Source organism: Dermacentor variabilis, chromosome 6, assembly GCF_050947875.1.
Source record: "Dermacentor variabilis isolate Ectoservices chromosome 6, ASM5094787v1, whole genome shotgun sequence".
NCBI lineage: Eukaryota > Metazoa > Arthropoda > Arachnida > Ixodida > Ixodidae > Dermacentor > Dermacentor variabilis.
Window position 1 is genome coordinate 90,196,365 of NC_134573.1, and position 24,039 is coordinate 90,220,403.

A 24,039-nucleotide genomic window follows, 5' to 3' on the forward strand; every position below is an offset into this window, starting at 1 on the left:
CTTCCCACATCCTCCATAATTGCTCCATAACTCTTTCAGTCGCGATGTACTTATTTATGTGAAAGGAAAATTTGTCATCCACCCAACTGTAGCATGAAGCTACAGTCGGCTTACTTAGAATGAACGGTTTCTCCGAACGAAAGCTTTGTGGTTGGAGAAAAATTCATCCTGATCTGGGGCGCTTGCTCTACTATCTGAGCTAACCAGGAGGCTAGCAGATTGCAGAGGGAGGCCAAAATTAATTGACAACTCGAAGCACGTGGACACAAAATGGCAAATCAGTTCTGTCGAGGCCTAGGTGGTGTGGAGGCCACACAATAATGGTGATGCAGCCTCAAACAGTGACAGCCTCCGCGCGCGCTGGGAGTCTGCGTTGCTCAGCTCGGACCTGCAGCACGAACTCTGGGCCATCCAGCGAGCCGAGGAAGCCAGCAAGGGCCAACAACCCTTGGCCGTAACCTAGGCGGGGTCCAGGCTCATCCTACCAAATCGCAGGGCACTCAATAAAGTTATTTGAATGAATGAATGAATAGAATGTGTGTGAAATAAAATCAAGTGCATATTTTTTCCCTCTGATGTTGAAGAAGTAGCCAAGTTGTCCTAAATACCAGTGGAGTTTTCAGTTTAATAGTGGGCCATTGTGTGCTAACGGTAATCATCTATTGCTCAGAAAGTATTGCTTTCCAGTTTTCTTCCAGGAAACATGAGAGTCCTTCCATCTTTATGGCAGGCGGTTTCCGTGGGTTATTGCCAGGTCGATAAGGTCAATCTGCACGACTGACAAAAGCGGGGAATGTGCAAGATAATGTCAAAAAGAAGTGTAAATGTATTGGGTAATTTTTTTGTGTCCTAGATCGTGCACGTTGGCACTGGAAAATCGTATGAAATGGGAATCGTATCAACAAGATTTTAATGTGTTGATTTCTGTGTACGTACCTAGGCTACAGATAGTTGGCCACATTATTGTTATGCAATGCTGGGAGACTCCCTGGCATGTGCGGCACCGTATTTTCTTGCCTGAAAATTGTCAGCATTGTATATTATGAAAAATTTTCCAATATGCTATATTCCTTTCGATATTAAGCTTCTTTCTTTTTATTCAATTCAAAACCTATTATTCACTATTTGCATGGCTCCAATTAATACATTAGGTGACGCATGTTGTCCTTGTGGCTTTTCTTGCCCTCATAAGCTAAATGGTTGAAATTGACGTGCTTTTTGATTGTTTCGTCTACTCTGGTTCATATTTCATCCTTCATCCGTCCCTTTACGACTGTCAAGGAATTCATATTTTATCTCTGCAGTCATTGCTTACTGATTCCTTAGGTACCTGGTTTGGACAGTCTGTAGAGCCATTGTGTTACGACGGTTGGAATTTTGGACCCCGTACGGTGTAGATGCTGAATCTTTAGAACGTGTCCTGAACCCACAGTGTTGCAAGATTGGCAGCCATGGGCAAAGTTGCCCCTAAGCATGGTTTCTAAGCCTTCCGTGTGGTGTTCAATTGCTGCAAAGAGATATTTGGGAACATGGCACGAAAGTGCTACTTTTGCGTAGTCAGTATAACAGGAAATAATAAAAAACGATAGGCTCTAGACAGTTAACTGCCCAAAGACTACCTTTTAAAGATTACTTGCTGTTTTGTGGAAAAATGAAGTCCACCAGATTGTGTGACGCCGGCTTATATGTGAAGATTGTTTCCCGTTTATGTCACCCTTACCTTCTGAGTGCACTTGTTTGTTGGATCTGCATGCTGTCTGAGCAATTGAGGCACACTTAAGCTCACTTCTGTTTAGCATCTTCCTGTTCTCACTGGCTGCTGATTTATATGGGAGCAGATCTGTGAGACTTTTCAACCAGGTGCCATTGTTAACCCCATTTATCTTATTGCTGCAAACCATGCACTGCCTACTTTTTGCTACAATTGACTTTGTTAATTCGACCCTGACAGGACTGGCAAAATTGATTGAATTTTCTGGTGGGTTGAATTAAGCAAGGTGCAGAAAGAAAACTTCATAACACACCGCTGATTCATTTGGCAGTGTTTGCCCAATTCTAACATGCCCCTGAATCAAACGCGCACTCGCTTTCTAAGAGTTCATAGTAGAAAAACTAAAGTAGAGGTAGCACTAAAGCTCCTAACCAAAGTAGAAAAATGTAATGCGCAACCGATCTTCTATCAAGAAATATGGGCAAGGTTCAATATGTGTTGTACAGTGGCGGCCATTTTCCTAAAATCAGCTTCACTGCTTCGTTTTCTTTTAAAGTCAGCTTCCCTATACGCAGCCGTGTTGTACTGCAAAGCATATGAATGCGGTGAATGTGGTTTTAGAGCCTGTTTTCTTCGGCAAAAAAGGCACTCATTAGAATCTGGTAAATACTGTAATCGGATGTTGTGAGCCACTGTTATTGCCTGAAAATCTACCTAAGGCAGACTGAAAATGTGCATTTTCAACCTGAGAGGATGTATTTTCAACGCATTCACCGACCCCCAAGCTCTGCCAAGACAGATGCTGCCAGTAAAGGGGCTGCTATTGGGGTCACCATAGGGGTCAGGCACATGCATGCCGATGGGTCAAGTTCAATTTGTCCGGCAGAGGCCAATTTTAGGAAAGAAAGATATTGTACATTTGTGACCATAGCAATGCATTGGCACCGTCTGGGGTCTTTGGCCAAGATCGAATGAACCGAAAAATCGAATCAACGGAAGTCTACTGTACTGGTGCCGTGCAAGAACTTAATTGTGGGTCCATCACAGGCTGGGTGCAGATTCTATGCGGTCATATCTTAATGTCTCTTGGCTTTTTTTTATTGCTTCTTTGTTCTTTTAAAGGCAGAGCAAGCAACATTGCATTGAAATATAATGATTTAACAATCTTAGGAGTTTATCATCATTTGGTGCATATATTTGTTGTGGAAGAGCCAACTGGAGAGCTTGTGCCTGTCTTCAAGTCAGTCCCACAGCAAAGCACAATTTAGGATGGTGACGTGGATGGCGCCATGTTGGAGAGCTTTGGCAGTGGTGGCTCACCTTACAGATCTCGGACAAGTTCTCCTTCGTCTGGTTTAGTCTGCGCGTTTCTATGTGCAGGCCCACTCGCGAGCCCGGTTTGTGATTATGCGTGTGCTCCTGGAGGCGGGTGACCTTGTGGAGATCCGAGAAACAACCGGCGAGGACGGCAAGCCAGACCTGCTCATAACCGTTGACCGGACCAAGATCGTCTCCTTCGGCCGCCCCTGCATTGAGCAGTTCCTCCTCAAGCTACAGGCAAGTGCCCTGGCCATCTTGAAGAAAAGCATTCACCGTAGTGGTTGGAAGTGGTGTTTTGCTGACAAGCACAGGGCAGTATTTGTAACCTTGAGAGAAAGCTAGTTAGTCATCTCAACCCTCTGAGGGTCAACTTTTTTAGCCAAATGCAATACCTCAGGGTCAAATTCTTTTATTGCAGATTTCAAATCTTCAGACTGAGCTATTTCGAAAAAAATTTACTGCAATTTTTTTAGAGTGACCATAAAGCGTCAAAAAAATATATACCATATAAATATATATATATATATATAAAGTTAAACGTGCATAGTTTATTCATGAATACAGACGGGCTTCTGTAAATACTTATAGCAAGATTAAATAAAGTAGATAACTGACTTGGATATATTCTGGTTTGGCACTTGGGTTTTTCGCATTGGAGGAATCGTTGCTCAAATCACTTGCACCAGAGCAACCGGGGCACGCCCATGGCATAATCAAACCGTGTATGTGAGCGCACACAAGGAAACTCGATGGTTGTGCGCCCGTCAGGAAAACGAAACAAGTCGGAAACAGGCAGTAATCCTTTGTTCCGTCACCAACGAGGGACAGTCAACCTTCGCGAGCTCAGTCTCAAGAAAAGAAATGCAGGCATGGCAGCATCATTTCTGTATACTAGCAGCAGCCTGTGAGCAGATGTAATTGCACCCCTGTGAGCAACAGGTCAGCTAGCGTCTTCTGGCGGTGGCCCTTTGAGGGAGTAGAAACTAGATAGATGTCAGTTTTTGGCGTGCAGCGAACGGAAACAGCCCGCAAGACGAAACCAAAACTAACCGCTGTGTACTATCACACACATGGATGCACGAGTGGTTACTGAAACGTATGTGTAAAAAAGCCGTAGATTGAAAACCAAGAAACTACATAGAAAAAAAGGAATTGTATTCATACAGGGCGTACAAGATGTATAAAATCGGGAATAAATAGTAAAAAAAAAATAGGAACAGTATTTTGGTGTCGGCATCACTCAGAACTGCGAAATGTTCAATAGTACTTCAGAGTGGGGTACTCCTTCAAACACGGGTCTACTCACAGCGCCTTATCGCAGTCTGCACACCTAAAATGCATGTATGTTCTTCTCTTGGAGCGACGAGTTGTGTTGGCGCACACATGATATCTTCTCTGCGTGCGGCTGCCTTGGGCAGAGGTCTGAGGCACCCTCTCGCGTAAGCGCGTTGCCGCAGAGAGCGAGAATACCTCGTGAGCGGCGGTGATAAACAAGCTAAGAGCTGCGCCAATCAAGATAGAAATCAACTTCCACCGCCCCTGCGATAGCGTGACGACAAAGAGAAAAATCACGTTTCACGCACCTCCGTTGCAATCACACGAAGAAACCGAAACCGCGAAAGCGTGTTGCCGCTGAGAACGAAAATACCTCACGAGTGGCGGTTATGAACAAGCTAAGAGCAGCGCCAATCAAGATAGAAATCAACTTCCACCGCCTCTGCAAGAGAGTGCCCAAGAAGAGAAAAATTACGTTTTGTGCGCCTCCGTTGCGATCACGCGGCGAAACCGAAACCGCAAAAGGGGTGTTGCCGCAGTCTGGTGACGCGCTGAAGCTAGAAATCAGTTCTGTTTATCTCCCCAAGAAGGTAGCACACATTTCAAATGCTTCTTATAAGTCCTAAGAGGTGGCAGCACCTCCCAGTGAGCACGCATCGTCATTATGGCGCTAAATTTCAAACAGAGGGTCGAAACCGTACCCGTACGGCAAAGACCTTGCGGGACAGAAAACGGCCGCCTTAAATGTATGGCAAAAACCTTCAAAGGGTTAATCCCTATGAATGAATCATGACCTGTAAATAATTCAGTGTGAATTGGTCAGTCCTAGCTGTTGTCAACTTGTGTATGGCTTTATTGTTAGAGTGGCATTTGTTAACCCTATGTACTTTTGTAACCTAAGCGATATGCAGTCAGTGAATCATGAGCGGGTGGTAGTCACTGCTGATCGTGAGGTTGTTCTTTGTCCACAAGGGCCATATTTTGGCCTAAACCCCGAAAATACTCGGAACATACTACTAGTGAACTCCAAGCAGCCCTTTCTGTGAAAAGTATCGTAAGAAGTGTAGGAGTGCAAGCCATTTGGTGTAGCACACTTCTTTCTTTGTGTGTATGTGTTATTATAGCATTGTAGAAGTCACTATTGCAGTGATATTGGCAAATTACTTTCAGTTACACAACTCAATTACAGAACTGCAGCTACACAACTGTTATCTCGTTTTGCTCACCACCTTGTCTTTTGCACTGTTTTATACTCGACAGTTTCATTTGTAGCCAATCTGGTTCAGTGAGCGACTAGGACAAAAGTAGAGGGAAGCACCTGAGTGGCTGATTGATATCTGGAAGTTAGGAACAGAATGGAAGATGTTATCAGGATTTGGTTTGGTATTTTTGCAGCCGTGTCACCCATCCTGTTCTGTGAAGTGATCCTGTTTGATGCTGGAAATGTTTTCACTATTACAAGAGTGCTGTTTTTGTTAAAAGTTATGCCTTAGATTGTTCAGAGCACAGATATATCGCTACAGCTTTAACTAATGCTTACTTTCTCTGTTCATTTACGCCTTAAGTGCCTGTTTGTCTCGCTTGCAGCTATACAAGTCAACGGCCAATCTGCGTGAGGCCACGGAGATGTACGATCGGTACTCCGAAGTGAATAACAGTGGCCGCTACCCCTTCCTCAAATACTGGGACATTGTCATGGCTCGCAAGAAGCCTCGACGCATTTTCGTTCAGGGAAACACTGTTCTCAACGGTGAGTGTGGCCATTGAGTCTTTGGTGTAAGAAATGTGGGCAACTTTGCACATTTCTCGTAATTCACGTTTCAGAAAAATAGCGCACACATGAAAACAGGGACAGAGGTGATGCTGCAGTAGACTTCGACGGGGTGGCCAGACGCGGGGCACGAAGTGCCGCTAATGAAGAGCCGGACTGCTCGCATCGGGTACCAGACAAAGAATCAGTTTATTCCGTTGAAGTGAAAAGGAACACGGTAGGGCACACTTACAGCTTCGAGCACGCAGTGGCGCTAGCGGTCATAACTAGGGATGGGCAAATAGTGATTTGGTCAAATAATTTCGAATTGAATAGTTCGAATAGTATATATCACATATTTTAAAAAATTTGCATTTTTATCGTGGCCGGACTAATTTACACATCTTTTAAGGAATTAGAACACATGTAGGCACAGCATTTTGTGAAGTTGACTACAATGAACAGTTGAATTTTATTCAGAAATCACACACTGCTGGGTGCACTGTAACACACGCCCCACTTCGACGGCGACGATGATACGGTGTTTGAGATCAGTGACTGACTGCTGGCAGTTTTGGCAGTCACAAAGAAGGTCACGTGCTTTCAAAGCATGCCTCCAGGGAGGAGGCTCATACAACATAAACAGCATGTCGCAGGGCATGCACCGGCACATGTGCCGGTGCAATATCACGTGCCATGACTGCGTTACTCTCATTCTTGCATAGTTGCCAGTGCGGCACTATGTGCATTATGCCTGTTTCAACTGTTTAGATTGGCCGTCTATGTACTTCCACTATGGGAGCCACAGCTGCTAAAGCATTCTTGTCGACGCGGCCTTAGTTGGTGAGATTGTGGCACCATGCGCTGCCGCCAGGCAGTGTTGCAAAGGATTGGTGCTGATTGCGCTGTTATCAGGAGATCACGGTCAGGTTATGCGGCTTCTGAAATCTGCACGTGGCGCTTGCTCATCTTGGTGGTCGTTATCTTCGCCGCTGTTGGACTGTTGCGGGGGCCGTGCGCCCAGTTCGGCTGCGATTCCATGCTTCGGAACGTCGCAGGCTCCCTCCTTTCGCAGCAGTCGGTTTTGAACTGTTTGTTGTAACAGTACGGCACTGTTGAAAACATTCGTTATATCTGCGCACAGTTTCATTAGGCAGTGTCAGAAAATTGTAAATGCAGTGTAATGTCATTATAACCGATAAATCATTATATCCGGGATCGTTATAAGTGGGTTCGACTGTATATACGACGCCGCATTTCATTCTTCAGATGGATGTTTCTAACGCAAGTTTGCAGCTAGGTGCAAGAACGCATCGGGAACAAAAAATGACAGTGAAAATCTGGTTTTCTGACCAAAGTGCTTTCGAATTGTAACTGCTGATGCCAGCTTCAGCGCAGTTAATTTTTTAGCATATTTAAGGGCGAGCCCTTTTATAAGGAACTACTGAATAACAACCACTTTTCACCGAACTATAAAATTTCGTTATTAACCCTTTGAGGGTCAATTTTTTTATTGCAGATTCCAATTCTTCTGAGGGACTTATATTGAAAAAAGTTTACCGTAATTTTGTAGAATGCAAAAATAATTTGTAATTTGCATTGTAGAAAGAATACTTTGCATTGGTATATATAAAAGTTCTTTGTCTGTCTGGCTCTCATTGGTGTATATGTACTCTTCATTCATGAATAACAACAATAAAAAAAGAAATAAACTTATAACTGGACGCATTCTTATACACATAGTTCCAAGGCTTTGAATATGTGCCACGAGAATATTTCGCATGACTTAAATGTTTCTGCTCTCATACTAGTATTTAAATCCACAGCATAATCGAACTGCGTAGGTGCTTGAGGTGCATACTTTCTGACTCAAGAAAACTGTGTGGTTGTGTGCCCGTCAAAAAAGCAGAATGCGTGACAAACTTCCGCTTATCTTTATCTTGTCGCCAACCAGAGGCAATTTGTTTTCAGGAGTCTTCAAAAGGAAAGGAAGCAATGAAAACGCATGCACGGCGGCTTCCTTCCTATGCGCACCCCCTGTGAGCACTAAACGAGTGAGAAACAAGCAGTCGCCCTTTGAGCGATTAGTAATGAGATAGCCATCAGTTTTGCAAGCTCAAGAAGCCGAAACTACCCACGGGACAAAACCCAAACTGCCGCCCGCCTGCCCGTGCGTGCACCAATGCGCGAGTGGTAGTAGATAGACACGCGGGAGCAAACTAGCACTAAACAAACCATGCAGCGAAAACCAAGAGGGAGGCGCGTGAAAAAAATTCCCTGTGTTCCCACATGGTGGCAGCATATTTATTTATTTATTTATTTAAAAATACCTTACAGGCCTCAAAGTGAGGCATTGAGTAAGGGGGGCAGTACATAGAAAATACATTGAATACAAGACATCTATAAACCGTATCTGTTTACAACCTACAACCAAAGTACAACTGAGATGAAAAAAGAATTATTTAGATCACGATTCACTAGGGAAAAGAAGAAACATAAAAAAACATAATATAATAACAAGGAATAAATCACACAGATTGTTGTCAGTGAAGTCGTGTAATTAATAAAAACAGTAATGATGAAAAACAATGACAGAAAAGTTACGGACGCGACATTCCAACGAAACGGTAAACATAGCGACATAACAGTAATAATGCGAAAATAAGCTGTAAATATAGTGCAAGTATAGAAAGCATTGTGCGACAAACGTAAAACTTCACTTTTCTTTAGTCATGTATTCAATCAAGGCATCACGGAATGAATCGTAGTTAGATTGGCTTGCAATGCTGTCCGGGAGTGAATTCCATATTCTGATAGCATGAGGAAGAGCAGAGTAATGGAATGCCTTTGTAGACCCGTAAAGGCGGGCATAGCTGAAATGATTATGAAGCCTATGTGACGTGGAGTAGGGTCGTTTCAAGCATGCGGGTGTTCGAGTGGAGTGAAGGAATTTGTGGAACAGTCTCGGCGAGTGCTCAAGGATTGTAGTGAAAGCTTAAGTTTTAACAGAAAAGAAAAAGTTAGGAAATTGGCGCGCTTTTCAAACGTACAGACAGCGGCGAAATATATGGCATCGACCATTTTGGACTTGTTGGTGGTGCCGTATAGTTACGTCATTGACCCTCAAAGGGTTCAACGGGTTCGACTGTTTAGCTTTTGGCATGCAGAACATCCCAGTCCACTCCAACTCGTGTGTAACTGTGTGAGCATGAATGAACCATGTTTAGCGCGGACCCACGAATTGCACAGCAACAAGCCTTGTGTGCCGCATTAAGTGGGTCTTTCTGAGAAGTGCAGACGTGGCGCGTGGTAGCTTTGTTAAATTCAAACTGCAATGTAAAGCCCTGTCTACGAGTAGGTTGGGGTCAGATTTGTTTTACAGCTCACGGAATTTTAAAATGCAGCACGGAAACCCTTTGTCTATAAGAAGACAGGTCCGGCAGCACAGAATCTCCAGTTCACCATCCTACACCCACAGCCACTCAGACAAAAGATAGGATGTCATCCACACTTTCTTGCGGAATGCATATCGAACCGAGAGGCATTTTACATTCTTGGCAATCCACTCTGGCTGATCACGAATGGCCGCAGTGTGCACGAACTATTCATATGCGCAGCGAGCAAAACTGAGAGCGCCCTGCTATCAAACTTAGAGGCCTAAATCCATCCGGAAAATCTGTCCGATAAATCCATTGTGAAAATGCATTAGCCTTATGGGAAGCCTGATGCTGCATTTATTAAGTCTGGAATATCCATCAAGTCCAAACTTTTGGAGTCTGAAAAATCTGTCGGCGACTGTACTAGGGTTATGCTCTTCTATGCTAGGGTTACCAAGCATAGAAGGGTTACTAGGGAAAAGAAGGTAACCCTAGTATTCTGGTGTCTCACATCGGATCTGAAGTGTCATTATGAGTTTTTTAGAAGAGTGGGTGTAGCCAAAATGTGTTAGTGGTCGTGGCTCTTGGAGAACTACCGTATTTACTTGCACAATGAATGCATCCCCAAATTAGTTGCGAAAAACTGGAATTTCTTTTTCCTCGCGTAATGAACGCACCCCCAGCTTTGCTTCGGTGCAGTCCCACGATCGAACAGCCGTGCTGTAGTTTTTTGAAGAGACTACAATGTTTGACTCTTGCACATGTGTTTAAAGCAAGTGTACTTATTGCCTAATGCATCCTTTCCGCCGGTGTAAGGCGCAAGGGCGCATCACAGATTTGAGAAAGAAAAAAACACAGCTGGCTCTCTGCAACATATGCAGTTTACATACTTTACGCCGGCATAATACAAGAGCGCATGCGCGGTATGCGTGGCCGGGTGCAGCGCAGAGGAAAGTTACGTGAAGAAGGAGTGACCAGCACTTTTGCATGTCTCTGGCTTGCATTTCTGCCTGCATTGGGTTTTGATGTGTGTGATGTACGCCTTCTGCGGTACACGGACTTTATCTGCTCAGAAAACGGAAATGCTGATGAGACACCGATAAACTGTGACATGCCGACGAGCAGGACGGTCAAGGAAAAAGATGCACACAGCGTGCTTGTATATGCGTGCTTCAGCGTGATGCGTGCAATAACGGCAGACAGCTGGAAGCGGCTGCGAGGACAAGCTGCGGCGCTGTTCGGAGCGAGCATTCAGTTTTGCCACGCGCAGTTGGCCTAGGCTGTCACAACTCCGTGCGGCTGACGTGTTGGTTCTTTATTCTGTGATGGAACCATCGTGTGGTGGAGCCATGATGTGGATGAAGCAGCCAGTGACCTGAATGGCAGGTCTGGTGGTTCCGATGTGAAGCTACATTCTGCAAATGGTATACATGTACTTTTACTGCAAAGATAAGTTGTTAAGTTGATAAGCTGTTTGAAATCAGTACCAACTTATTTAAAAATGTTTGTGGTTTCAAAAATGTCTTCATGAAATTTACCGTGCATGATGAATGCACCCCAACTTTGCTTCGGTATATTGGGAAAAAAAGTGTGTTCATTATGCAAGTGTATACGGTACTTATATGTCTACTGCTCTCTAGTGCTGCGAGCACTACTGCTATGATGGCCGTAGTTATGTGACGTCTGCTACTAAATTTTTGGGTACTGTTTAAGCTTCAATACATATAACGATTGTTGGATATAACGAAGTAAATCTAGAATGGATATGCAGTCAACGACTGATTTTTCGGACCCTCTAGGGAACGTAAGAACGTCAGAAAATTCAGGCACTCAGAAAAAATGAATGCATGCAAAAAAACTCACCTTTTTTCTTTTTTTCTCAGATCTAGAGGTAAAGGGCGAAGTACCAGGCTTCCGAAACCCTGCCAAAGCATCAGTGAAGTGGCTATAAAGAGAGGTGTTCAAAAACTCTGTATGCAGTCAACTGCCGGTTTATTATGTACATGTGCACCGTCGGGCAGTGGTGTTATTGCTGCAACGGCTTGAAGAAGTTGTTGATTGTTGTTTGGACGGCGTTCCAGTTGCATGCGATCATATTCGCCTCGATCTGAGCAAGGGTCATGTCAACACTGTACACCGATGAGAGTCAACAGTGCTCGCGTCAACTCGGCGCTTGTAGGCGGTGCAGACGGAGTGGGGGCCATCGAAGGAAAGTAAAATCCTCAAGTTGCAAACAGTGGAGTTCACTGACGAGCGTCGAAGCACCTAGGCCTAGCGTCGCAGAGCACACTTGACACAAAGCACAACCACGCACCACGCTAGCCAAAATGTGGCCTGCGCAAACAAACGAAATGGTACCGCTCCGGAAACTCCGCCGGAGGCGGAAGTGCGGCGATAAACATAGCCAGCATGGCCGAACCAAATCGGTGTGTGACGGCTAGATTCGGCTAGTTGTGGTTCAAAGCGGTGATATGCTTTGTCTGCAAGTCGATTTCCTTCGCAAGGGCGCTATGCGAGGAGCCAAAGGACCTTCCGTCGCATCAAAAATTCCCGAAAATTGCACGGCGGGGGGTTCGGGCGTCCGAAACTTCAAATGTCCTTATACATTAATTCTATGGGGCTCGTTGCGGGGCCGCGAAGACGTCCAAAATATCAGGCATGTCCGAAAATCAGGGCGTCCGAAAATTCAGTCATTGACTGTAGTCAAAATATAAGATATAATCAAAAGTGTTTTAATGTGTGATGGGACTTTGTTATAACAGGGTTGAACTGCTATTACATTTCAGCAGTTTGCTTTTCACAACCTTCATGTTAGATGTAAAATGATGAGTGCTTTTTAAGCAATGCTCATAGCTATACAAACGAATTAAGAGTCACCTGGCAATTTGTGCTGCAGCCCTAAAATGTCTGCAATTTGTTGCAGGCGACAAAGTGGAGCTCAAGGAGTATGATGCCTCTCCTGAAGGTCACCTGCACTCATGGCTTGAACGTTTTGACGCAAGCACAACCAAAGAACTCGACCGGATTGTGCTCGACCTGTGGAAGAAAGACAAGGACCACTTCTGAAGCGAGTGCACGTAGAGCCATCAACACCTTCTGCTTCATCACACTGCCTAGGAGAGGTGCATGATAAGGCTTTTACAGTTGCTTGTGCTTGAGACAATTAATAAATAATTGTTTTGTACATTTGAAAAGAAATATGAAGGTACGGGGCCCAACTCATCGAGAAACAAGTGTTTGTTAGAATGACCTTTTTGGACAACTGTCTGGTTCTTTAAAGCCAATTCATAACTTTATGCATGTAGCCTGTATGGGATATCCGTGCTAACAAGCAATGGGCATATTGAAGAAATCTCCGCCGGTTGCCGTGGTAGCGCACTGTGTTGCAGCATAGATCGAGTGAGAGGTGTGCTTCCTGTTGGAGGAGCAGTACTCTTCTCGCAGCAGTGTTGTGTTGCTTCAGGCTACACATACACTCATGGCACTTTATGGTAAGCTCTCGTTAAAGGGGTACAAAAGGCAAATATTAAATCAATGTGGACTGTTAAAATACCATTCCAGAACCCTCGCAGCACTTGTTTCGTGCCAAAAAACGACTTAGTCTAGGAGAAAATTGCACCTGAAGGATCCACATACCTTTAGCACCATTCAGTTCGCCCTGCCTGAGCGGGGAGTGCCGACGTTGCATATGCCATCACTACCCTTTACTGCTGTTGTTGTGTAAGACAGCACCCAACAGATAGTGCTACGGTTTTCTGCACAAAACGTAAATGCACGGCCATAAAGAAACCAAGCCAAGACAGTGCGTTGGATTCACTGCTGTAGCTACTGAAGTGGCATGGATCGTTCGGGAATCCTGCGACTTCACGTGGGCACGGCATTTTCTGCTACTTGCATTTTCTGTGAATTTCGTGAGCCAGCAAAACCAGCTCAACACTACACGATAACGGAACTATGTACTGAAGCCCAAAAGCACAGGCGGTGTAGAGTGGAGAAAACAAAGCCTTTCAACCATCTGCAGTGTTAAGGGTAACGCCTTTAAATCAAATAGAATGGTACAAGTAGCATTTTCTTTTGTCTTATTAATGCACTAATTTTCAAGACAGCGCTCATAGGCCATCGATCATATATGATCGATGATTTTGCACACTCTGCCAAGCTGCTCAAATTTACGCGCTCTAGGACGTGTAGCTCCATCTAGGAAGTAGTTGGGAACTAGACTGTTCTTTTTCCACCCTGCGGCAATACATGAGCGAGAATTTTCTAGAGAGCAGCAGTGGTGGACATAGAGAAAAATGGTGTGCTCGTGTCATGTCGCACAAAGAGACCGCCGTCAATTGCGTGATTCCGCTGCTTCGGCAACGGATCTTTTGCATGAAACAAGCAGCGAAGAGTCCGAAGACGACTGTGGCAGCTCCATTTTCATTTCGGAAGTCGAAGGTGAGCATAGTTCCACATTCGCTTCTCTCCGGAGTAGGTAAACGGGCTGAATGTATGTTCTCATTGTTTTATCTTTATTTGGTAGATTGTCAACAAGCTATTGTAGTGATCTACCGCTGGCGCAGAAGCGGATCGAGTTTTCGCTAAGACTGGAACCCGGCGTGTACTTGGACGATGTGGGCGTGGCACTCGGAAATGGATAAAAAAAAAATTTGAACTGCCCTGGACTTCATTCTTTTATTTTTCTCAACTAATGTGATCGAAGCTATTTCTGAAAACCCCAAAAAATATGCTTCGACTCGCATTTTGGAGGGACCGATGCGAGCTCGTTCTGACAGATCTTGGGAAGAAGTTGCCCCAAGGGAAATGCTGAAGTTCATTGGCATTGTAATCTACATGGGCATCGTGAAGGCTCCCCGGCTGAAGCTATACTGGAATGTGGGAGATCTCGACAGCGGTCGGCTCCCACCACAGATCATGCCGCAACATTGTCTTGTAGTTCTCCTTGCGGTGTTGCATGTTGCAGACTTGGATGGTGTCAGTCAACAGACAAGGAAAGCTCCGGTACAGGTGGTGGCTTCCGGAGCACGTCAACCAAGTGTCGTCAAAGCTCTTCCAGCCACATCACAATCTTTTCGCGGGTGAGCATATCGTGAAATCGAAAGGGTGGTCTAGCATCTGACAGTACGTCAAAGGTAAAGTCGCAAAATGGGGGCTACAAGCTGTGGGTCCTAGCTGACCCTGTTGCTGAATATACTGTGCAGTTCAGTGCAGTTCAGTGCACCGCCTATAGAGGCGCCACTGATAGCCACCTAGCGGGTGCTTCCAACAATACGCGCGGGAGCAGTAGCAGACGACAACGCTTTGCAGCAAGGGTGACTGAAGTTCGCGGCTGCGATTTGTCTTTTGTTCGGGCGCCAGACTGCTTCTTCTGCGGTGACAGCTGTAGGGAAGACGCAGACCTCTGTGGGAGCGGGTATGAACAAGATGTTACCGGTCTTTGGGGCAACATGGTCCACATACGCGCCAGGTGCGTCCCGCAGACAAACGCCGTGAAGACAATTTACATGAAGTGGAGCTCATGTAAACTCGCCGACAAATTTTGTTGACTAATGCGATGTCTCGACCGTGTTTCTTTTTTAATTCTACCCTTGCCGTAATGCTCCTTCTGTACCTCAATAATAAGCACCCGTCGTTAGTGCAGACTTAGATAACAAATCCGCACGGTGCGATGTCTGCATATGCCGTTGTGATTTTTCTGCCGATGAATACATTTGACGCCGCCGAATAAGTGTAGTGAAAGTCGCCTGAAGAAGAATAATTGCGAATTTATTGATAGAAACGCGTACACTATAGTCAATGAAGCCACCAAACGCACGGGTTAATAAAAGCGCGTGTTAGCGCTGTACCGCCGATGAACTGCCGTTCGCGCTGCAGTTTTTGCAATTTTAAATTCCCTAAGGGAGCTGCTCGGAAATGTACAAAGTTATAGTCTAACGTTGCAGTACTTTTTTTAAATGTTACTAGAAAGAGGTGCCACATGATATATTTAAAGGCAGAGCAGCACCAGTCAAATTAGATCCAGTGCTGGCGGCAAGGCCGGGTTTAGTCCTATGCGGCGTAAGCATAATAAGAAATAATTCAGTTGAGTACAAAATTCACTTGCAAGAAGCGACTACCTTGTGAAACAAACAAATCACTCGGCGTGTTAAGTCTGCTCAGACAGCATCAAGGTCTGATGACTTACCAAATGTGACGCGAACTATTCAGCGAAAAATGGATCAGCGAAAAATGGAACAAAATACCATATGCAGCAACTATTAGCAATTCTCGCCCTGAGCTACCTATTTTCTAAACACATTTCCCAAAAAACCACGATATCTAAGATGCCCTCGGGCGAAATGAATAAAGCTGTTAAAGAAGCACTTGCTTGGTGTCATTCCGATAAGACACAGCGTGATTATTACCCTTTACAAACGAGGCAGGGTGAAAACCTCGCAGCTCAAAAGAATCAAGAGTTATGCATGAAGCAACTAGCAACAGTTAAACATGTGCGAAGCCACGCATAGAATAGATGTAAAAACATGAAGTGCGCGATGGCTGGTGCGAGGATTTACCGGACCACATAAAACTAACAATTTCAGTTCTTGCAAACTTCTGTAGCTTTAACATACAACGCAATGCGCTCATGCAGTCGTGCTGCCTAGCTAGCCCAACGTGGTAAAGAAGCGGAAAACAATATAAGCGGCAAACGGCATTCCGAACTTTAGCGAAATGCCTTTAAACCACATGCTGCACTGCAGAAGGACTTCGTCGCTTACGCGTCTAACTACAATCGAGTAAAAAAATAATAATAAAAAAGAAGAAAAAACCGAAGCGACGAAGGAAAGGATGAGAACAAGAAATTTCGCGCCGAAGCGACGATCCATTGCCACCGTTGCTCCTGCTGATGAGGCTTTGCGGGGAATAATTAGAACCCTATCGCCGGCACGTTTTCGCCGGTATTTGAGCCCCCCACCCTGCAACAATTCTTCTTCAACATGTTTCGGAAGCTTTGGCCATCCCACACATGCGAAGGGTGTTGCCTATTTTGCTCTCAAAACACAAATAAGACTGAGAAGCACTATCAGCGACGCAACAAACTACGGCGTGCTACGGCGCGCGGCTCGCTCCTCTCCCGTGCGTTCCGCGCAAGGCCGCCACCAGTGGCGCGGCCATCGGCGTGCACGCCGCCTATATACCAGCAAGCATGAGCAGCCAGGGCCCCATGGGTTTGCTTTCGGTGTAGTTTGCCAGCTGTGTGGCAAATATCTTCATTAGGGGTACAGGATCTTCAGGGATAATTTGTACACTTCTGCGCACCTGTTTGGTCATCTCCTCTACCGAAACATTGGCTTGCGGAACCACACGCAAGGATCACAAGGATCGTTTCCTGCCGAACTGAAAGATGCGCGATGGAAAAAAAAAGCTCGATGCGGCGACATTTGATGGTTGCACGCTCATAACATCCTGTAACTTCAGTGGAAAGACCGACGTGTAGTCAACATGACGAGCACAGATTATACAGCAAACGACACAGTCGCTGCAAAAAGGACGGAAAAAAGGGGAAACACCTGGACTCTGATATCTGTAACAAAATCTTTGCTGATCCATGATTATAATGCTGGCATGCTAGGAATTGATAAATGAGATCAAATGATTGGCCACTATAATGTTCTAGTGAGAAGCATGCGGTGGTAGAAGGCTCTCTTCTTCCACTGCTTCAATATTACGTGTGTGAACCGTTTTATACCATTCCAAGTGCAACGCACATTGCACCCAGAGATTCCTGAGCTAGCATGCAATGCTGGATTTGACCACCTAGCTTTTAACGAACATCTTGTTCAACAGTTTCTGAATCTGGAGTGTGTGCCATGCAAGCTCGTACTCCTCCACCACCCTCCACAAAACGCGTGCTCCACAAGCCGGAAAAAGTGGTAAAATGCAAAAACTGCAAGCTTTGTTATGAGCAGAAGAAAAGAGCTCAAGATGATTGCAGCACGTGTAAGGTTCAGTTGTGTTTTACCACTGCCTGGAACTGTTTCCTAGAGGGGCACAAGAACTGTGGCAACTCGGTAGGAACCACTGGCGCCAGAGTTCACAAGAAAAGACTGTTTTAGGTAGGCGTGCCATATTTTCATAAGGAAGAAATGAGGCAGCGTAGTACATTTTGTATATCTTGGATTTGTTAGTGGTTTTTTACTTGTATATCCACGCCTTTTCCAACTTTTCTTATGTTCTGTCAGCAAATTTTCAGTTAGATTTCTTTCCTAATATTATATATAACCTTGAAGCCTAAGATTTCTTTCTGCATGAAAAAACCATCTAATTAGCTGCATTTTGGTATATGTTACAGCAATATAGCACAGTGACTTATTCTAACAAAAAAAAAGTTACGACCATTCAGAATTACCTGTTTTTTCCGTGGCGCCAAAAGAGTTAAACTGATCTTTCTGTTACGAGTGGCTGAATACTAGTGACTCAATTATACTGAGGAGTGCCTTTGTCGTCGGGCTAGTACTCGGCGGCGAGGAATGCATTGAGGTGTCCAAGGTGACCAAGCCAGGACTTGGCTGCCCTAGACCGAGCAGGCAACTACCGCCACCTGTAGTAAAGGTTTGGAAGAAGTAGCCAAGGTTCGAGGCGCAAACTGCATGTGGTTTCTCCAGTTTCACTGTGGTGGTATCACATTCCGGCATCGTTTGCCGCTGCACGTACACCATGGCTCCCCGTCGCATTCTTCGTGACAAAGACAGCATGCGGTTCCTGCCGACAGTGTTTCTGGCATTGTGTCGGAAAGGTTTTCGCTTGTCTACTAGTCGACTCGTCTGATAGGGAGAGGCACGAAATCTCCCTGTACCTAAAAGATTGGTGCACGTCTCCTTTTCCAGCGCGGCCGAGCGCATACACAGCCAGCATTCGCCCTGTGTAGAGGTCATTTGTCACGTGTGCAAGAGTGGACGTGCCAAGATGACATGGCATCATGTACGCTGTCATCCCACACGTATAGTACTGGAGGTTGTGTAATGTCAAGTTTTGGAGGAGCGTTGAAGCGACAAGTAGGCGAAGCATTTGCTCTGCACTACTGGCGCTTTTCACGATAACGTCGACCTACTGTGGCCGACAATATCAGCCGCAAGGGCGGAGGGGACGCAGCAGCGTGGCTGGCTTCGTTTAATTTGTGCCAACAATGTGAAGACATCGACGACACGGCATGAAAACGCCAACTCAACAAATTTTTTTGCGATTGCCCAATAATTCGGAAAATATTACTGCCTCTTGCGTCTAAAAAAATTCGATTGGCGACTGTACTTATTTGCATAAAAGGTTGAACTTCACTACAACGTTATTTTGACAACGAAGCGAATAGCCGATTTTACAGACTTCATTATATTGAGGTTTAACAAGGTATTGCGCTCCACTCTGTGCCAGTTTCCTGCATTCTTCCCTCGTGGCCGCTACGGGTTCGAGATAGACTGCACCACCTTCGGAACCAGCCCACATCCCCCTCTCTTTTCTGCGTAGCGGCTGACGCTGCGTAGAAGATGTGCAACGTTGCACCGCGTTCATGATTGGCTCAACTCGACGGTGTGTTAACGTTTCTTCCCTGAAATACAATGCAGTGGTCATTTCAACATAGACCAGATGACACAGACATCGGTATACGTACAGTTGCATAACACTCGGTTGGTAATGACGTCACAATCCGCGTTTCTCTCGCGCACGTCCAATACCTATCTAGGACACAGGAATCGGCATGTCATAAACTCATGTCCCACGACTGGAGTACATATGCATACGATCGTCGTCGCCTTTGCTGCTGTCATCACACAACTGCACGTCGCGCACAGAGGTGTTGGCCTGCTGGGCGTGTGATCACCCTGCGAGCACAAATAAAACTTGTCCAGCGCGGATACTGTGGGCCCGCGAAACGCACAGAAATCTGTTGAGTGCTGCTGCCGCGATGATATTTCTTGCAAAGACTATCGGTGTGGTGGCTTTAATTGTTAAATTCAAACTAATGCAAAAATCCACTGAAGGGGGGTTGGGGTGCCGTCAATGGAAGCTCACCCTGGCAACGTTCAATGCTCCAACCTTCTCTAGTGAAGCCAGCTTAGCAGGACTCTTTAAGGAACTATCAGGCATTGTTTGGGATATCATTAGCATTAGTGAGGTTTATGCAATGCTGACTCAGCCACATCCTCTGCTATAGAGGTTTCCCAGAGAAGGAGCTATACGAGGTAGGATTCTTAATCCATAAGGACACAGTGGGGGACATTGATGAATTCTACAGCATTAATGAGAGGAATATGTTGCAACAGAACTGCTTGTTGGCCTAGTTGGTGCTTGCTAAAAGACATTTTTTGTCTCAAGCTAAAACACACACAAAAGGCCGACACATAGAAGACAGCCCGTGTTGCCTTCTATGTGTACAACATATGTTGTTTTCTGTGTCTTCCTTTTCTGTGTGTTTTAACTTGCACCAATAAATGTAGTTTATTAATGAAAGGGTAGCAGTAGTCGTAATAAAACTTAATCAGAGGTATAGAATAAAGGTACTACTAGCCTACGCTCCAACCTCCAGTCACAATGATAAAGAAATAGATCATGCAGTTTTATGATCAATTAGCGATGAGAAAAGTGAAAACTCTGCATGCTGTAGTAATGGGCGACTTCAATGCAGAAGTGTTGAAAAAGGCTGGTGAACAAGCAATTGGCAACTACAGCATCGATTCTAGGAACACTAGAGGAGAGATGTTAGTAGAATTCGCAGAAGGGAATAAGCTGTGAATAATGAGCACCCCCTTCAGGAAGCATATCAACAGAAAGTGGACCTGGGAAAGTTCTAATGGTGAAACAAGAAATAAAACAGATTTCATACTTACTGCTGATCCCAGCGTAGTACAGGATGTAGAAGTGTTAGGGTAAAGTGCAGTGATCATAGGCCAGTGAGGTCTAGGATTCACCTCAGTATGAAGAGAGAAAGAGTAAAATTGGTCAAGAATAAACAGGCCAACCTAGACGCAGTAAGGGTCAAAGAACAATTTAGGCTGGTACTTGCAAACAAATATGCAGCCTTACAACAGAGATGAAGATGACATAGAGGTAATGAATGAAACTGTAAGTAGGCTTGCTTCAGAGGCAGCAATTGAAGTGGGAGGTAAGGCACCAAGGCAACCAGTACGTGAGCTCTCCCAAGTAACAAAGGACCTAGTAAAGGAACGACAAATAATGGAAATGTCCAACTCAAGCGATCAGGTAGAATTTGCAGAACTGTCGAAACTGATCAACAAGGAGAAAGGCTTCTGGACGGGATACTTTACAAAGGTTAACATCCGTGTCATCAGTCATGTAATCGAGAAATCTTCAGAGTGCAATCAGCCTCTCTATATGGCTTTCATATATTACGAAAAGGCATTTCATTCAGTAGAGATACCAGTAGTCATAGAGGCATTGCATAATCAAGGAGTACAGGAGGCTTACTTAAATATCTTAGAAAATATCTACAGGGATTGCACAGCTACCTTAATTCATCACAAGAAAAGTAAAAAGATACCTATAAAGAAAGGGGTCAAGCAAGGAGACACAATCTTTTCAATGGTGTTCACTGCATGCTTGGAAGAAGTACCTATTCAAGCTGTTAGACTGGGAAGGCTTAGGAGTGAGGATCAACGGCAAATATCTCAACAACTGTCGGTTTACAGATGACGTTGTACGGTTCACCAACACTGGGGGCGAGTTACAACAAATGATTGAGGACCTTAACACATAGAGCGTAAGAGTGGGTTTGAAGGTCAATATGCAGAAAAATATAATGCTCAATAACCTGGCAAAGGAACAAGAGTTGAGGACGCCAGTCGGCCTCTAGACTCTGTGAAGGAGTATATTTACTTAGCTCACTTACATGGGACCCTGATCATGAGAAGGAAATTTACTGAAGAATAAAAATGGGTTGGAGTGCATATGGCAGACCTTGTCAGATCCAGAGTGAAAGCTTACCACTAATATTGAAAAGAAAGGTGTACACTCAGTGCACTATAGCAGTGCTAACATACGGGGCACAAACTTGGAGATTGACAAAGCTCAAGAAAAAGTTAAGGACCGCGCAAAGATCAATGGAACAAGAATGTTAGGCGTAACATTAAGAGACAGGAAGAGAACAGTATGGATCAGAGAGCGAACAAAGATAACCGATATTTTAGGAGGATAGGATAGGAATAACTTTAATAAAGTGCCGGCAAACGACGATTTAACGAGTCGTGACGCTGGCCAAGCGTCGACCCGGGGTTATACTCTACTCTGCACTAGCCCCGTTGGGCCCGTTTGTAGTGGGTCACGAGGCTTGTGCTTTTCGAGCGCACCCCGGGCCTGCTGGACGGCCCATAGTTGTGAATCCTTGTCTGTAGACTGCAGTGCACTTTGAAGTTCTGGCGGGTAAGTCCTGGAGGTAGCTGCCGTCGGGAACCCGGCACAGTCCCACATGATGTGCCATTGGTCCGCCGGACTAGCTGCACAAACACCACACAGCCCACTCGGATAGAGCTCTGGGTGAAGCACGTGCAGCAGTGCGGGGGCGAGGAGTGACGCGGTCTGTATTTGTCTTAGGAATACGGCCTCCTCCCGACTGAGTGCCGGGTGGGGAGGCGGCATTGTCCGTCGAGCTAAGCGGTAACACTTGGTTACGTCGGCATAACTAGTCAATCTGTCCTTGGTTTCGAACCACCACACGGAACGGTCACTCTCGGGGGCGCCGAAGGTAAGCGCTCGCGCCGCCGAATGGGCCGTCTCGTTGTGGTTCGGTGAGGATGCACACTCGCCGGCGTGCGCCGGGAACCACTTGATACGGACGGTGCTGCCGCAGTCTTGAAATTGGAGCTTGCCGATGATGGCGGCCGCCGGCGCGCATATTCGCCCCTTGGCAAAATTGCGCACGGCATTCCTCGAGTCGCTCAGCACGGTGCGACACTCGGCCTCGGTGATCGCCAGAGCGATGGCAACCTCCTCAGCGTCTGTGGCGTTCGTGCACCGCATGCTCGCTGCCGTTGTCTTGGTGCCGTTAGCCGCCGCAACGACCACTGCTGCGAAGCCTTCCCGCTTGTATTCCGCGGCGTCCACATACCGGGCGTGCGGGTCTTGGGCGTGTTGTTCGGTGAGGGCCTTGGCTCGCGCCTGCCGCCTTCTTGGTTGTATTCTGGGTGCATGTTCTTCGGGATGGGGTCCACGTAAATGTGGGCCCGCGCCTCATCTGTGATCTCGCACGGTTGCCGGCTGGGAGCTTGGGGGTTGTAACCCAGGGACGTCAGTATACTGCGCCCCGTCTTGGTGGTAGAGAGGCGCTCGAATTGCGCGGTGAGCTGCGCCTCGGCTATTTCTTCTAGGGTGTTATGGACGCCGAGCTGCAAGAGCCGAGCCGTACTCGTGGTCTCCATTAAACCCAGCGCCGTCTTGTAAGCCCGTCTGATCAGCGTGTTGATCTTGGTCCTGTCAGTGACGTGCCAATTAAGGTAGGCCGCAACGTAGGCGATATGACTGATCACGAACGACTGGACAAGGCGCACGAGACTGTCTTCACGCATGCCCGCCCGTCGTGTAGAGACTCGATGTATGAGCCGGATGGCGTCCATTGCCTTGGTGGTAAGCTTGTTGGTGGTCTCGTCGTTGCGGCCGCTCTTGTTGAGCAGCAGGCCCAGTACTCTGATCTTGGGCACCTCGGGGATGCGTTGCCCCGATGCAGTCACAATTTTGATGTGATCACACTCCCGAAGAGGAGCGCGCTTCCGTCCCGGTCGAAGCGGTGTGAGGACGAACAGCTCGCATTTGGCGGGCGAGCACATTAGGCCTGTGCCATCAAGGTGCTGCTCGATGGCGGTAACCGCCGCCTGCAGCTGTTGCTCGATGCTGGCGTCGGTGCCACCGACCGCGCACAGGGTAATGTCATCGGCGTAAATAGTATGCCGGACGCCGGTCCCCGCTACTGCCCTCGCTACCCCGATCTTGGCGAGGTTAAAGAGCAACGGCGATATGACCGAACCCTGTGGAGTACCCGTGCTGCCGAGCTGGTGTTCGGGGAGCTTGAGGTCTCCGGCGTGCAGTTCTACCGTGCGGTACCGTGCCGATATTTTAGTTGACATAAAAGAGAAAAAAGGGCGATGAGCCGGTCATGTAATGTGTAGGTTAGATAACCGGTGGACCATTAGGGTTACAGAATGGCTGCCAAGAGAAGGGAAGCGCACTCGAGGACGTCAGAAGACTAGGTGGGGGGATGAAATTAAGCAATTTGCAGGTGCTAGCTGGAATTTGTTGGCGCAGGGCAGGGGGTAATTGGAGATCGCAATGAGAGGTCTTCATCCTAGCTGCAGTGGACATAAAATAGGATGATGTTGATGATGGTATCCCTGGGTTCTGTGCAACCTAGTTTGGGAACCCCTGCTCTAGTGCACCATCAAATTTCTCCTACATTTTAAGGTTGCTAAAGTAAGTGTACATGTGGAGTTTCTATTATACGGCTGGTTCTCTTGACTGAAGAAGCGCGATAAAGAATAACTGGCAAGTCTTTCCCTGGGCCTGTTAATAATTCCCTGGGGCCGGAAAAATACAGTATCCCAGCATTATTTGCTTATTTCACT

General features: G+C 46.1%; 1 protein-coding gene across 3 annotated transcripts in view; it reads left to right on the forward strand.

Annotated features, from left to right (window-relative positions):
* Window positions 1–12,617, forward strand: part of DppIII (dipeptidyl peptidase 3) — a 91,437-nt gene extending 78,820 nt beyond the window's left edge. For all 3 annotated transcript variants that reach the window (XM_075695275.1, XM_075695276.1, XM_075695277.1), the window contains 3 exons: window positions 3,092–3,268; window positions 5,894–6,056; window positions 12,357–12,617. In XM_075695275.1, coding sequence (XP_075551390.1) covers window positions 3,092–3,268; window positions 5,894–6,056; window positions 12,357–12,499 — 483 coding nt within the window. In that variant the 3' untranslated portion in view covers window positions 12,500–12,617. The remainder of the gene's footprint in view (window positions 1–3,091; window positions 3,269–5,893; window positions 6,057–12,356) is intronic.
* The last annotated feature ends 11,422 nt before the right edge of the window (window positions 12,618–24,039 follow it).